The sequence below is a fragment of the Nelusetta ayraudi genome, unplaced genomic scaffold (assembly GCF_046127955.1).
Source record: "Nelusetta ayraudi isolate G7.1 ecotype Tasmania unplaced genomic scaffold, CSIRO-AGI_Nayr_v1 ptg000071l, whole genome shotgun sequence".
NCBI classification, from domain to species: Eukaryota; Metazoa; Chordata; class Actinopteri; order Tetraodontiformes; family Monacanthidae; genus Nelusetta; species Nelusetta ayraudi.
This window is the reverse complement of record NW_027466121.1, coordinates 2153705-2170195: the sequence shown is the minus strand read 5'-3', so window position 1 is coordinate 2170195 and position 16491 is coordinate 2153705. Positions and strand designations below refer to the sequence as shown.

Here is a 16491-nt window from a genome sequence, read left to right as displayed (position 1 = left end):
CAGGGGACCACAGCAATTGATCGTACAACTTTCTTACTATGGGGTGAGACTGTGTTGCTTGTACTTGTAATACATACACTTGCAAGATATCTTAACAGGAGGACGTTCGCACGTGCAGCATACAACACGCAAGAAAAAAACGGACTTCCGGTAGGCTATTGGTCATGAAACACCTCCATAAGCCGAGTACCAGATAGAAATCAGGCTGACATGTCCAGGTTTAAACTCAAACTCTTTCACTCTGTAAACTCTAGCAAGCGGCGTATGCGCTAAATCGTCATACTGTTTACTCGTTAGACTATCGTTTGAGAAAGGAGACGAAGGAGGGGGAAAGGAGCGGGAAAAGAAAACCTCTCTGTACGCCACCAGGCCGCGCCACTGGGACCTTGTCTTCACCGCTACTTTACTTCCCGCCTCCGCCCCCCTTGTTGTGACGTCACCAACCCGCAATTGAACGAATGAACTAACGACGAACGCGGAGTCTTTCACCGGAGCTACCGGGAGGCAGCGCTGCGCTCAACACAGCTAGTCCCCCCCCTCCACCACCACCACCACCGCCGCCGCCGCCGCCTGGAGGAACCACACGGAGGAAGGTCCGCACCGAGCCGCCGAGACAGAGACACAAGGCAGACGATGAGAGAGCTGCTCGCCACCGCCCAGTAACTCTGACAAACCCGACGACAGGAGGAGTAAAGGGGAGCCGTTGCCGTGATTTACCGACACAGGCGAAACAGAGCGGAGACGGCCGGCCGGACAGACGGACGGACGGGCGGGCGGAAGCAACACCAGCAGCGGCAGCAGCAACAGCCACAGCAGCAGCGGCAGCAGCAGCAGCAGCAGCAGCACAGAGCCTCAGGCTTGGGAAACAGACAGCTGCGGTGGCCACATCGGGCGTTTTCTTTTCCTTCCTTTGCGCCGTGGAGCAAACCGTGCGGACTCCTCATTTAAATGCTCTAACAGTAGCGAAGCCCGGGCCCGAGAGCAACAGAGAGTGGGAGCTGCCCAGAGAGCGACAGAGACACACGGAGGGCTCGTAAATAGAGAGAAAAAGAGGGTTTAGCAGCACAAGAAGGGGTGAAAAAAGCGGAGCAAAGTGAGTTTTGCTCCAAGTTTTTCTTTTGCCTTCCCCCTCCAATAGGCGAGCCCTTTTCTCCTCCTCCTCCTCCTTCTTTCTCTTCTTCGCCCCCCGCTGTCCGATTTTGCCGTGGATCCCAGTCTCATCAACGCGATCAAGCTGTGTTCTCTGACCATGGGATGTACTTTGAGCGCAGAGGAGAGGGCGGCTCTGGACCGGAGCAAAGCCATCGAAAAGAACCTCAAGGAGGACGGCCTCACCGCGGCCAAAGATGTCAAACTGCTGCTGCTCGGTAAGATCAGCCTCCACCAGCACCAGCACTACCAGTACCACCAGCACCGCAGGGCCTAGCGAGCCTCGGCTCGGCACAGACGAACCGAGCTCTCACAGGGGAGGTGGTGGGAGGAAGGTGTGGTGCCTTGCCTCGTCTCTCTGTGTGTGTGTGTGTGTGTGTGTGTGTGATGAGGGGTGGTTTTGTTTTTGTGTAAAAGAGACCATTCCCTGTTAACACCACAGAAATGATCGGGAAGCGCACCACGTCTCTCATGGGACCAATCTCATGTTTGCACAGACGGACCCTCTCCTCCCCTCCTCCCTTCTTCCACCCCTCCCCGTCCCATTTACACCCTCCCTCCTTATTACATCACCTCGGAAGCACCTGCTAAGGATTTCTCCTTTTAGAAAACAAAAACTGTGAGGGGTGGGGTGCTCATTTTCACAGTTCAAAATGACTTCACAGTGATAAAGGATAACGGTAACGCAAGCAATCAAGCAAGGATGGTGATTGCAGACGGTTGCGTTCGTGGGAGGGGGAAAAAATGGCAGGTTTCTGCATCAACGCAGGGCCGGATGCACAGCAGCGGTGGTGGTTTACTTAGCTGTTTTTGGTGGGTGTATTTCATTAGGCGGGTTCTCAGCGGGGGTGTAAGGTGTAAGAAAGTAGCCAAAAGCATTAAGGTGTCTCACTTAAAGGAATTAGATCCGCGGTAGCAGATGAAACGAGGAGGATGAGGCCGCAGCCACTTTCTCCACCTCCGTATCTCCACCCTGATGCTGCTGCTATTGCTGCTCTATTCACGCAGGTTCTTAAAAAAAGAGAAGAGTGAAAAAAAAAAAACACTCTGATTCGCTGTTTCTCCACCCCCTCTTTCAGCTGCTTGCCATGCATGCGCGCACGCACACACACCATGTTTACATTGTCTTCTTGTCTCCTATCCCCAGGGGCTGGAGAGTCAGGGAAAAGCACCATCGTCAAACAGATGAAGTAAGTCTTCTCATAAGCACGGTCCAATAACCCTATATAGTGTGTTTGTCCCTCTTTCAAGTCTTCGGTCTTTCTCTTTCCCTTATACACTCACACACAGCTTGACATCAAAATTAAATGACTGCCATTGCTTGATAAAACGGTGATTTTGTGTCAGGACTGTCTTGACTGTTGATCAGATGAGAACCCACGCTGGTCTTGACAGGCATCTCTTCGAAATTGCATTATTTCAATGCTCTTCAGTGCACATTTTCTCAGGACTGAGACGGAATGTGCATACGTCGCTACTGATTTAAGGTTTTCTGTTGCACACACTCGTTCCTACCCTCTTTCCATTCGAGGGTCAGCTGGATTTCACCCGCTTGCATCAGTGAAGCGGCTCGGATGTGAAGTGTGGCGCCAGTGCTAAACAACAGCGCTTTCAATTTAAGTGGCGACGGACAAGATAAACTCAGTTCAGACAAGATAAGGTTTCCCTTTAAAGGGAAAGTTGATTCTTTTCTCGACTTTGTTTCTCCTGCAAGTCGATTCAACTTAACCGTGGTTTATTAAGAAGCCACGGGAGCGTGACGGGGGAGTAGACATGAAGAACTAAAGAAATATGCAATATTTGTATATGCGTCATGTAATTTTAGATGACATTGGCCACAATGGTGGCATGACACAAAACAAGATACAAATAAAGTTCAAACGGTGACTTTTGCGACGCCCACTGACAGCTGTGACTGGCTCCAGCAAACCCCAGCGACACAGTGTAGGAAAAAGTGGGAATGGAAAATGAATAAATTTCAAACATTTCATTGACGCAAGAATTTAATATTCACTTTTTAGTGACTCCTTTAGAATACATGACTATACTATGAATTAAACCGTAACTATTACTGTTTTCTATAAATTGCTATTTGAGGCACTAACTGTTTAAAAATTGATGCAACAGTAATTGCATTCTTCTTAGACTTTGAAAAAATGGTAAATAGAGACTAATGAATATAATTAACAGTTGCAACCCAAATTGTTCTTGATCGCTGTTCTGACTGACACAGTCACCCTGGTTGCTGCTGCTACTGTAATCCTGTCTCTCACAAGCTCTACATACTTGAATTTTCTCCTTTTCTCCTCAAAAAAATCAGTTGCTATCGTATCATTAAACCTTGCTTGTATCGTATACATGCACACACTATGCTATACATGCAAGTAATGCACTTATTTATATATAGCATGTGCACAGTGTGTAAAACAATAATCAAACAGATACTGTAATTATAATACAGATACAAGACAAACTGCTGGCTTTGGCTTCCCTTCACTGTTGCTGCTTAACATTGCAGCACATCACCAGTACATCATGAGTTCCCCACCCCCATTAGTTATTGTATGTGTAATCTGGTTTTGACATAATCTGGTTGGGACATATGCTTGTCTCCTTAGCTTCTTCATTTACAGGCAGCCGAGTCCGTTAAAGCCTATAAATGGTTTTATCCGGGGCAATTTGGTGACATAGGAAGATATGATTTATATGCTCCAGATGATCCTGCTCCTCAGCTGTTATTGGTCACTCTTGGCAGTACAGCACATTCTCCACGGTGACTGACCACTGCTCCCAACGGGCTCCTTGGGGAAAGAAACATACAAAGAAAGACATAAATGTCTAGATTCCAGGAAGGTTTTTACCTTGTTCTTCACCAGAGTGGTGATGGAGTGTAGGTTTTTGTCGCTTTTCTCGTCGGTAAATGGCGGTCTGTGTGAACAATTACTACATTTGATTTCACACAATTTGATGCTCTCCATCCTGCTGCCTCTTCCTACGCGGGCCTTAATTATTCCAGCCATGCCACCTCCATGTTTTTGTTGTTGCTCATGCATATGAATGGGAAGTAATGGGTATCTCAAAGAGCACATTGCCTGTCACTTTTTTACAAGGCGTTTCGGCTAAGCCTTTTTTGGAGTGGAGAGAGGCCTCCTTACGGGAAATGTGATACAATGTGCTTTCGCAAACGTGGCGGTCGATGCCAACCTTTCTTTTTGCAAAAAAAATAAAACAGCGGTGCAGTGGTTATCGCTGCCGCCTCACAGCAAGAAGGTTGTAGGTTTGATTCCATGCCTGGGACCTTTCTGTGTGGAGTTTGCATGTTCTCTCCGGGTTCTCCGGCTTCCAAAAACATGCGTGTGAGGTGAATTGGAAGCTCTAAATTGTCCTTATGTGTGAGAATGATTGTTTGACTCTACGTGGCCCTGTGATGAACTGGCAACTTGTCCTGGTTGTCACCCTGCCTTGGCCCTATGACAGCTGAGTTAGGCTCCAGCAGACCCCATGTGACCCTGAGCTCAGGAAGAAGCGGGTATTGAAAATGGACGGATGGAAAATAAACCCTCTTCCAATTTTAAACGAGGTATTTGGCGTCAAAGCCGAGATGCCAGATTGTCACGGAGTGCCCCAGTGTTTGTTTTGTTTCAGGTTTTTTTTTTCCAGACCCAGGGAGATCTGATGTTATTGTAAGAGAGTCTGCTTAGAAGTAACGGACAGAACCAGAGCCAGAGAAGCCTCTGCGTTCCTGTTCAGGGAAGATCGGCTATTTCCGGAGTGGCAACAGAGGAGTGGAAAGCCCTCACTCGGTTCTCTCTCTCTCTCTCCCTCTCCATTGCTTTCAACATCTGGGTTGTGCTTAAGTGACCAATTGTGTGGGCGCGTCTTTGTGTGTGTGTGCGCGCGCACACACGAGCACGCAAGCTTTCCACTTCCCCTGAAAGATAGCGAGGGAGAATGATTAAATTAGATCTAGATTTATATTACGTGTGCGCGTGTCGAGCGTGTGTGTGTGTGTGTGCGCGCGCGCCGCAGCCCTGTATGTTATGTCAGCGAGAGGAAATTTGTAATCTCTTTACCAGCCGGCTGCACAGTACACTGATAAAATGTTGTAACTGCGCCCAACCCCGAGCACTACTGAGACTTCTTTATCTCACATCAAGATCACACCTAATAATGAGGCATTGGTATTATATTGGTATGAGCTGGGAGAGGTTGTGGGTCGATGGGTGGGTGGGCGGGGCATGGATCAAAGAAAGCAAGCAACACTTACTTTGCAGCACGTGGACAAGTCACATTTCTTTTAAATCGCAGTCGCGCCACAATGGAGGTTATTATTATTTTTAGACCTATAAAGCCATGCAAGTCTCTGGGGTCAAAGGTCACCTTTGTCCTAGAGACATGGGGCCACTTGCAGGTTCATGGGGATCCCTCAAGACACAGCCACGTCAAATTTGGGGCTTCTAGCCCATGAGGAACCCCGCAACCCTAACCCTTATTCCAGCAGTAACCCTAACCCTAACCCTAATTCCAGCCTTATCGCTAACCCTAATGCCATGCAAGTCTATGGGGTCAGTTTTGTCCTAGGGACATGGGACCACTTGCAGGTTCATCGGGATCCCTCAAGACACAGCCACGGCTTCTAGGGGGGCATGAAATTTTTTCTTCCTCCAAGGTGGGGCGTGACAGAGAAAGTTTGAGAACCACTGTATTCAGTGAAGTTGGATAATTTTTCACGGCACATGTGACATCAGTTCACCGTACGCCAGTGTGCCGCAGCACAGTGGTTAAAAAACAGTAGCTGTGTTTCCATTACCTATAATTGCACAAAATCTAAATATCACAATAAAAAAATTGGTAATGGAAACACCTAAACTTCGAAAAACCTCTCACATATCGCTAAAAGGTTTTTACGCTCTCATGAGGTGGTCGGGTGGCGGGCCACGTGACCAGTTCACTTCAAGTGAACATGGCACATTGTGTTTGGACGGAGGAGGAGATGGAATAAGAGAAAATCCTCCTCCAAGTGGGGTCTCGCGGGACGAGATTTTACGAGAATTACGGCTTATGCGTTCACACCGTTCAATGGAAACACCTGCCAATCGCAATATCACTTTGTGGAAATTTTAGAATTCTTGCTTTTATGTTGTGAAAAGCTGCAATGGAAAACGCAGTTGATGGTGTAAAGGAAGGTGTAAAATGAGGAAGAAAAAAACAAGGAAGGAAGGCGACACATGACAGGACGGAAAAGGAGAAATTGATTTGCTGTAGAGACAGAGCACTGAAACCTATCAGTGAGTGTTATCTTTGGGCTGGCCACCCCAGGGGACCTTGTCATGGGTGAGCAGCACATCTCCATCCCGCGCCGAGTCCTCCACGACACCATCTGTTAACGACGCCTGTGTGTGTGTGTGTGTGTGTGTGTGTGTGTGTGTGTGTGTGTGTGTGTGTGTGTGTGTGTGTGTGTGTGTGTGTGTGTGTGTGTGTGTGTGTGTGTGTGTTGGATGTGTGTAAAGGTTTTCTCTGCGCCCAGCTGGCGGCCTGACCTCTCCAGCACCGCTTGAGTGTGTCTCACTGTTTACGCAAGAATATTCATTTATCATCAGTTTCATTTTAGTTGAGCAGCAGTCAAGGGAACCACTTCCTGACTTTACTAAGCCCAATGACACAGTGCTTAGTGAAGTATTCATCCAAACACTGTTTTTTTTTCTGTCTGTGCACCCCCACTTTGCTCTTTATCATTTCAGATTGTGTGTGACTTATTTGCACTCTGCTCCCAACAGCTGACATGGGTGTGATTGTGTAGACCTCTTGTGTTGTCGTAGAGGAGCTTGTTAAACCCGCTTTCAAAATCACGGCTAGAGGTATATGTATGTAGTGTGAACCAGAAACAAATGCGTCACCTCTCCCAGAGATAAATGGCTGATTAAAAGGTGTCCAAAGTTGCACAGCTATTTTTACCAGCTGCTCTGTGATCGAAGCACACGCCAGTCGTGTGTCGTACCAATGGCTCAGCTGATGTTCTTGCCTGAGAGGTCGTTACAGAATCAAGATGGGGCTGTGTGTGCTGCGTAGAGGCTTGTGGTATCGTTATGAGACCTACGAAGAAGAGAAACTAGAGCAGCTAGCATAATATTCAATTCTTGCTTTGATGTTTTGCTTTAGTCACATTGTGGGGAAGGTACATGGGTCTCTGTGCGGAAGTAGCTCTTATTTGACCCTTGTTTCGCCTTGGCTCACCTACATGTGTTTGTCGTTGTTGGACTGTGGTGGGAAGAAAAAGTACCAAAAAAGAAACCCACACCAACAAGGGGGATGTGCATGAAGGCTCCACACAGAAAGGGCCCATGTGAGCCTTGGTTTAGTGGAATTGTATTAGTGGGAATTTGCTTTGAAGTTCTTGAATGGACTGGCAGACTTGTGTTAATTTAAATGAAATACTGTCCATTGTTATCAGTAAATGAAAATATGAAAGTGTCTCTAAATGATATGATAATAATGAAATAAAGCATAGTGTTTGTTTTAAGTTACCAACAGGAAAGTGGTTATATTTGTGTTACTGAACCACCAGTGTTCAGCTGGCCCTTTGATTGACAGACGTCCATGATAGGGATGCAAATTATCGATTAATTCATTAATCGTTATCGATCGATTGACCTTATCGATCGGTTAACGATTAATTGATAAGCGCCGATTTTTCCGGAGAACCTAAATTTCACAATGAAAAATGTGTAAGGAACACATTATTTAACCCTTGAATAATATTGAGGGTCCAATGTGACCCACTTTTACATTCGAAAACAATAAAAACGTTTAAAAAATTGTTTAAAAGTAACTTGTTCTAGGTATATTATGACCATCACAGGGGAGTTGCTCTTTCCTGCCACGACACTGTTATAATGATTTCAATTACCTATGTAAAAAAGAAATGAATCGATTACATTCTCAAACGACAATTAATCAGTAATCGATTAATTGTTAACATCCCTAGTCCATGACGAACAGCATCAACCATTTGATGCATGGTGAAGCTTTCAACTCTCACCTTGTTCAATCATTGATCCTCTACAACCGCTATAAAACCATATAAACTGTCAAGGTTCAAGGCGATCGGGTGAAAGCACTGAAGGTTCCCTGAGTTGGTCCTTCCGTAATGTAGTCGGCTGCTACTCTGGATGGTACACGCAGCCAGACGGGAGTATTTTTCTTTAACCTCAAAGCGCATGTCAACTTGAAAGTGATTTTTAAAAAAAAAAAATTCAAATCAGTGTCCGAGTGCAAACTTTCTCCCTGCTGTAATTGCGGAGCTGGATCTCATCTTGGGATGGAGCGATCTCTACCTGTGACTCCAAGGGATACTCACAATGAAGTCCTCACTTGAGATTACTACCTCCAGCTTTTAGAAGCGCACACTCTGAAGACACACTGTGTGTTCGCTCAGTGTGTGTGTGTGTGTGTGTGTGCACACCCTTGCGCACGCCACACTGACGTGATTGGGAGTGACTGGCCAAAGGGAGAACAAACGCTGTCCGTCCCTCACGCCTGCACTGCTTCCCACAGGCTGTTCCCACCATGAGAGTGTGTGTGTGTGTGTGTGTGTGTGTGTGTGTGTGTGTGTGTGTGTGTGTGTGTGTGTGTGTGTGTGTGTGTGTGTGTGTGTGTGTGTGTGTGCAGGAGGGGGGTGTTCCAGGAGATAATTAGGTTCAAGCCTCAAAAGAGCAGAATAATGGGGCAAAGGGGGAAAGATAGAGAGGGGGGAAAAAGGTGGTGTTTTGCTGGCCACATAGCGAGAGGGGGATAGCTGAAGAAAAACACTCACAAACGCTCTGTGCCGTACGGCAAAAGACAAGCAGCGAACTGAATTAGTTGCAGAAAGAGATGAGCGCTGTGAAGGAGGAAGCGATGAAAGACTGACGAAGGGGACACGGTGGTGAGTATAGCAGGGACGCCGAGCGGGGGGGAAATAAATTCAATTGATGTGGCAGTGTGAAAAGAAACAGGCGTGGCAAAGAGAGGGTAAAGAGGAGGCTGAGTGTAAATGAGGTTGGGGAGGTAAGGGCACTAAAAATGAAGCCATTTTGAGCAGGAACAGACACTGGCGAAGCGAAGGGGCACATTCACACTTATTTGCCGAGCCACGAGGTGTGAGAGAGAGACTGGGCCGTGGCTGCCGGCGGAGGGATAGGGTGCAAGGATCCTCCTTCTCCTCCTCCTCCTCCTCCTTCTCCTCCTCCTCCTGGACTCTGGTCTCCTCGGTAATTATGAGCCGCCGCATCCCCGGGATTTTAAGGAGCAGGGCGAGACAGTAGAGCAAGGATTGGGGGCGGGGGTGGAGGAGTGCAAGGGGGGGGGGGGGGTAGGAGGTCACGCTGGCATCATCTCAAGTCGTGCATGAAGCGACAGCCTGTAACTGGTGATCAAAACGAGTCTGTCAGCCAGATAGTCAACCTTCATTGGGTAAATATAGCCGTTGGCACGCTTGTCACCGGAATGATTTGATTGGCTGCCTTGAGCGAGCTCTGAATCAACAGCAAGGCGCCGGCTCATGATAGCTGTGCACAGTGTGTGTGTGTGTGTGTGTGTGTGTGTCCATTTTAAATAAATTAAGTAAAAGAAATAAATAAATCACAGATCATTAGAAATCATAAATCTAATGATTGTTAATGCACTCTAAGAATATTAATATTAGTGTCTTGAAAATAGGCGCTCCGCTGTTGCTTTTGTGTTTTTTATTGTCTTGTTACGCTAGATAATGGTCAACAGATGTATTTTCCAAAATAGTTTATGCCACATATTTTTTTTTAGAATGTTTTAATTCCTCTTGAGGTGAAGGTTTCCTCTCTTGATTTAAACGAATGCATGAAGACTGATGGAGATATCAATTAAAGCAATATATTTCATTCATTCCATTCAAAGCGTGACAGTGTCATGGATTCTTTTCAAGGCGATTATAAGGGGGGATCTGATAGCAATATGTTCACTATTTAATCTGACTTCTTTAATTTAAGCCATTTTTTAAAATCAGGACATCCTGGAACAAATATAATGTATAGAATACAGTGAATAAGTGACATACTGAGAATTACTTTAATTGTGTTTTTATTGTTGTCTTGATAAGAAAAAGATTTTCTCTGTGTTTTGTTGTTTTAGTGTCTGACTCTGGATGATAGTTCCAGTTGTATCCAATAACAATTTGGCAGGTGTTTTTGAATAGTTGGCAAGCGATAGCGACACTATGATCAGAATACCTTGGCACACATCGAGCTTCTAATGTTGCTTCTGTTTTCGTGTTAACTGAAACTTGCTTGTTGCCACTGCCACTTGCTTCTCAGGGTGTTTTTCACACTAGCGCTGTTGCAGCCCCTGATGTAGACTCAGACCCTTTGCGAATCAGTGAAAGCAAGGCTTCAGACAAACTCAGATCAGATCAGAGAGGTGGACTGAGCTGAGAGACCACCTCAATCTAACAGTGGGCACACGCACAAAGTAGTCCAAGTTTTCAGGTTCAACAAGAGGTCTGGGCCCATAACAGAGCTGAAGTGGATCAGCTGACAATGTGAATACAAAAATAGCTCGGTCCCTTTTCTTCATTCTACTTCTTGGTTCACAAAGTGGACTTAGTTTGTTCTGTTTAAAACAGTGCATGTGTGAAATTACTATTAATTGGCAGAAAATTGGTCAGGTCAAATTGCGACCAGTAGAAGAAGAAAATGGATAGAATAGGTTGCTTTCGAGATAAATTCTGAGAAATTGAACCGAATGAAAGAATGGTTTTCCTTTGCTGCAGATCCAAAATGAAATATGCAAGTCAGGTCTCAGACGAGCTTACAGCTTTGACTTTGGTCATCTACCAACACGGTATTTCAATACACTATTCGTTCAGATTGCTGTTAATCCAAAAGCGGACACCCTCATTGGTTCCACTATGCTGCGGGGTATTTCAATGAGCAACCCTGCAGACTGTTAGGGTGTTTTCTCACTTGGAATGTAGCCCTAGAATCAGGCACGGTTGACATTAAAGTTAAACACAAGCGTTGTGTGCAGCGGAAGCAACCCTCTGAGACAACCAACCTCAAATGTGCAGCCGCGCTATTGGAGTGACTTTAAAGTAAAATATCTCTCCAGTCACATACATTGGTGATATTTGGGAAGTAGCAAACATAAGCATGTAGCTCTCATGGTTTCTTCTGTTTGTGACTTGGCTTTTTGCAAACCAACTTTTAACACTTGAAAGACATTTAAGGCACTCACCTGCTGGTAGCATAGAAAATATTTCCCCCTCTTTTCTCTACAATCGAATGAATAATTTGAGCCGTTTTGTGCATCAGACAATCTCAATCTCTTCTTCTTCATACAAAATTCATTAGATGAGTATTGGTATCAGGTCAAGGCTGTGTGTGCGTGTGTGCGTGCGTGCGTGCGTACGTGCGTGCGTGTGTGGTCCAGAAACAAGGAAAAAAAAAACATTAAAAAAAAAACCTAATTTGTATGCAGAAAATGTATGGATAGATGTCTGCGTGGTCATATATATTCACATGTCATTGAGCCATCTTTTTTTCCCCCCTCTGTCTTTTTGTCTGTGCACATATGTCCACACTGTTGGGTGTGTGTGTGTGTGTGTGTGTGTGTGTGTGTGTGTGTGTGTGTGTGTGTGTGTGTGTGTGTGTGTGTGTGTGTGTGTGTGTGTGTTAGCGTTTGGCAGATTTCCTGTCAGTTCTGGGCACTGTGAGACAAAGGAGTCTTGTTCCATTGACTGCACTCAGCTGATATAAAGTCAGCTGATGGTGACTGTGGCAAGGCTTGGAGGGAAGGACAGACATGCCAAGAAATACAAACGGAATGGATTAAAGCAGGGCGACTATAAATATAACTCTCCTTTTTTACGGGAAAGTTGCTTCCAATGTTATGTGTGACTCATGTTAATGATAGCAATTTATTTTAATTCTTAACTAGACCACAGTTAAAATCACCTGGAAAGAAATAATGACTTGTGAGTGGAAATCTTGAATTGTAAAACTAACAAAAAAAAACAGAATTATTATATTATTATTCAAAAATAAATATAACACATAAATCATTTGAATTTTTTTTGCATCTGCACTGCATACTGACATCCTGCATCATGCATCATAACATTGAGGAATGCAGGTTGCCACAGTCAATTCCATCCAGAATATTGTGTGGACTCAGTGGACGCACTGTGTACTAGCTACTGCTCATAGGTTCAGATCAGCGACGACCATTCGCGCTTGACTTTGAGTTGGAAACCGCAAAAGAACAGCCAGACTCAAGGACATCAGATACCCTGAAAGGCTTCAAGTACGATACAAACAAAGCAAATGTTAAATGCACCTGTGCTCCAGGTTTGATATTCCAATGAAGGGAAGTTCCGAACAATAGTTAGGCACTTCCAGATGCTACTTAAACTAGGGATGCAAATCACCGATTAATTCATTAATCGTCAGTTGATTGACTTTATCGATCGATTAACGATTTTTCCCGAGAACCTAAATTTCCCAATGAAAAATGTGCAAGGACCTTACACACCTTACATACATTTTCCTGGTAGTTCATATCCCGTTATTTACGAGAGCATTTGAAATCATCAATTGAACTTTCCAGGCTGACCGGAGGCAAAGTCAGGGGATCTCCAGAGTCGCAAAACATCCCTTTTCACGAAACCGCAGATTGTACAAAAAAACTCACTGGTACTCTCTGCAAATATCAGAACACAAGTAAAGTCCTGTTCAAAGTCAGACGGTGACACTCGGCTGTTTTATGTGCCTTCACCGACTGCCCCTCTGAAACATTCTTGCCTTCCTGCGTTGAATTGTATGACAAGTCGTGCGGAGACACCAGTGACACTGCAGAAAGACCAGAGCTCAGGGAGAAGCCCCTCCCGCCCCCCCCCCCTGTGTGTGTGTGAGTGCGTGTGTGTATTGCCCAGGACGATGCGGCTTGACCTCAAGGTGTGATGGAAAGTCATGGGAGCTAAATGACAGAGCAGCTGATGATGATGCCTCCATTTTGTTGCGTGAACGTGTCAGCCTCTACTTTCACTGTCATTGTTCTCTGAAATGCACTTCCTCACATCAATTCCCCTTTTTTCATCCTTTACTCCTTCTGTTGATGCTTTCGTTGTAGTCGTTCTTCTTTTTTTTTTTCACCAGCCCTGACGGCCAAAAGGGCCGAACGGGACTGAATGTCGTGCACTTTGTCGTGACTCGAGTTCCATCGACAGCGAGCGAGCGGACGAGGACAAACTGCGGGTTTAGCCAGATAGTAAGAAGGCCTCTTTGCCCGGCGCCGTTTGAAGGTTTTGAGTCGGTGTGTTCACATGAGTGGGTGTGAGGACAAAAATATGAGTGTGAGAGATAACAGGAGGCGACGAGGGCGCAGGCATGTTGCATTTTCACTATGTGTGAGTGTGTGTGCGTCTCATGCTGGCTGCATAATCCTCTCTTTCTCCCCTTTTTTTGAGGTTTGAGGTCTGGGTAGCTCTAAATCAATTGTTGAAGATGACAAAACCCAGTCAATTATTGTTTGATAAATGAAAAATCACGCAAGTGTTGCCATTCTTATCCTCTGCGATTCAGAAAAATCACACAAAGCACAAATTTGTGTTATTTGTGTACACTTTTGTTTTTGTGAGGAGAAAAGGACAGTTAGTCCGAGGTTTTAGTTTGTGAAATTTTTATTTTTATAATTTATTTATGTCACAACATTATTTCTTGTCCAGCCTAAGCATAAATAAATAAATTACTTTTTGTCTTACGTTTGGCAGCGGTAGTTTTGTCATCATTATATTCAGTTGAAATAGCTTTAATATGTCAAAATCACGTTATATAAACTGTGTTCTCTTTTGATGCCATCATTTGCCCAATTATTAACAGACTATGCTCTGCATTGATCTTTTTAAATTGAGAATTGTCTGAATCAAGAATCAATTTTTGGATCAAATCGTGGCCTCAAGAATCTGAATCGAATTGACTCTCCCAAAGATTCACATCCCTAGTTTGACGTCAGCACAGAGTGTGTGACACCGGGTTAGATCAAATGAGGATGGCAAGCATCTTTCTGTTTGGAAGTCTAACGTAGGAGACACAGAGTGACCTTCACGTGGGAGACGCCACTTCTATGCTTCAGCAGGAACTGCGGATTATGATATCCCTTTACCATTGCGCGTACACACACACACACACACACACACACACACACACACACACACACACACATTCTGGCTTCCTGTCACAAGCAAATGTGGCTCCAGGCGAGCGATACTGAGATGTTGTGAAAGAAATTGCCTAACTTTGGTTGATGTCTAGCTTTGGTTGCACCACCAAAAGGAGAAGAGAAAACCACACATTACTCTGGTATATTATTATATTATATTATATTACTGGGAATCTCTCTTAATACCACATGTCACTCCGACTTAGAAATCTTCTCGCACTGTCAGCGATCGCACAGCAGGAACTTTGACATAATTTAAACTGACTTTCTAATTGGTTGTTGCAAGGTTGGTCAAGTACATAGCAACCAATCAGAAAGCCCGCTGACTAAAGAAGGCAGGCGAACCCACGTTGCCTGTTGCCGGCAGCTTGATGGGACAGAAGTAAAGATCGGTCGTCCTGGTGTCGAGGTGGTCGGGTGGTCTGATATGAGGCTATGTTTGTTTTGTGAGTCACTGGTCGGCACCTGCACAGCAGTGAAGCAACCTTGTTCTGCACTCGTGTACACTCGAAAACAGACATCACTATGGTTAGCCGCGATTGAAACATACGCAAGCCTGCTGAGTTGTGTGTGTCTTTTAAGCCATCCATAGCTGTGTTGTCTTTGCTTTTTATTAGCTAGGGGGGAAAAAAAGCGGTGTAAATAAGCATTGAAATGTTTCTTTTGTCTCGTTTTTGGGCTAAATCAATTGTTAAAGATAATAAAAACCCAGTCCATTATTGTTTGATAAATGAAGGAAGAGGTTTGGGGGCATTTCTGTTTGGTGTCTGCGTCCAAAAAACATGCATGCCAGGGAAATTTGGGAAGTCTAAATTGTCCCTTTGTTTGAGTGTGTGAGTGCGAGTAGTGTAGTGTTTGTCTTTGTCTTTCTATATGGTCCTGCAAATAAACTGGGATGATAGGCTCCAGGAAACACCCACGTGCAGGAGAAAGCTTCTAAATAGAAAATAAAAAAACAAGCAAAGTTTTGTTATTAAAAAAAGGTCCAGTGTGTAAAAATTTTTTAGAACGCCAGGTATTTAAGGTAAAGTCTCCTTAAGATTGCAGTGGCGGTGTTTGTACCACAAAGATGTGGTCCAAACTTTGCACGGCTGAAAAATGACTAGACACGATGGCTTTTATTTAAAGGTTGAATGTGTAATGTTTGGAGATTTTGAGAAAAAACAGCGACATCAAGTGGTAACATTTTACAGTGCAGCGCTCACCCTCGCACCTTCCCTCTCCCTAACTTGCCAGTAAACTACCGCCTGCGCACCCAAACCCGGATAGCTCGTCCACCTTCTTCTTGGTTGGTTTATTTGAGGACGCGAGCGTTAATATGAAACGCGCTTTGCTCAATGTATATTCTTTTTATATAAATAAGAACCGTTCTAATGGTAGGAAAACCAATTACTTTCATTTTTGTACTGCTTTTTTCATGTATTTATGGGCTGTATGTGAAGCTTTTTACCAATTAAAAATCATAAATCAGGCCAAATTTTACACACTGGACCTTTAAAAATGAACGACTCATTGCCAGTGTGGCGACACCGGCCACGTAGCTCACAAAGCGGCAACCGACGTGATGATATTGCGGAACAATGTCAGTGTTAAATTGCCCATATGTCCGTCCCTGCGTTCATCTGTTGGGACTCGGTGTGAAACTAAACTGTGCATCAGGTCACCGAGCAAAAACTGTGCCAGGGGCCAGGTGCGAGCGCGCGCGTGCACGTGCGCAGACATCCTCGCAGGAACACGCACTGGCTCCGTCTTTGCTGACAGAAGGGCTTGCCGAGTGGGTAATGAGAAAGGTCCTCATGCCTGACCACTCACATCAGCAGGCCAGCCAGCCCGACAGCAACGCACACTGAGGAGAAGTGCACTTTAATAAGTTTGATGAACTTGGATGTCTTGTTTTGTGTTATTTTAGTTGCGCTTTGTTTGTTTTAGCGACAGAGTGATTTTCTTTCTGTGTCTCACTCTCTCCTGTACCGATTCTCCTGGGCCATTTCGCTTGAAAGAATTCACCCTCAGCTGCGAGTCGCCTCAGTGTACACTTTTACTTGAAGGTCATATGGGAGAGTTATTTTCATCTCTGGGGGAACTCGTGGATCTATCACATGCTAAAATGATGGT

The 16491-nt window shown here is 45.0% G+C and overlaps 1 protein-coding gene across 6 annotated transcripts in view; it reads left to right on the top strand.

Annotated features, from left to right (window-relative positions):
- Positions 1-462: 462 nt before the first annotated feature.
- The window catches only part of gnao1a (guanine nucleotide binding protein (G protein), alpha activating activity polypeptide O, a), a 78216-nt gene continuing 62187 nt past the window's right edge, over positions 463-16491 (top strand). For 5 of the 6 annotated variants that reach the window (XR_012928712.1, XR_012928711.1, XR_012928710.1 and 2 more), the window contains exons 1-2: positions 466-1367; positions 2297-2339. Coding sequence is in view for 2 of the 6 variants with exons in the window: in XM_076042745.1 (XP_075898860.1) it covers positions 1250-1367; positions 2297-2339 (161 nt within the window). In the remaining 4 variants the exon portion in view is untranslated. Of the gene's footprint in view, positions 1368-2296; positions 2340-16491 lie in introns of all 6 variants that reach the window. The other variant, XM_076042746.1, reaches the window with a different exon arrangement.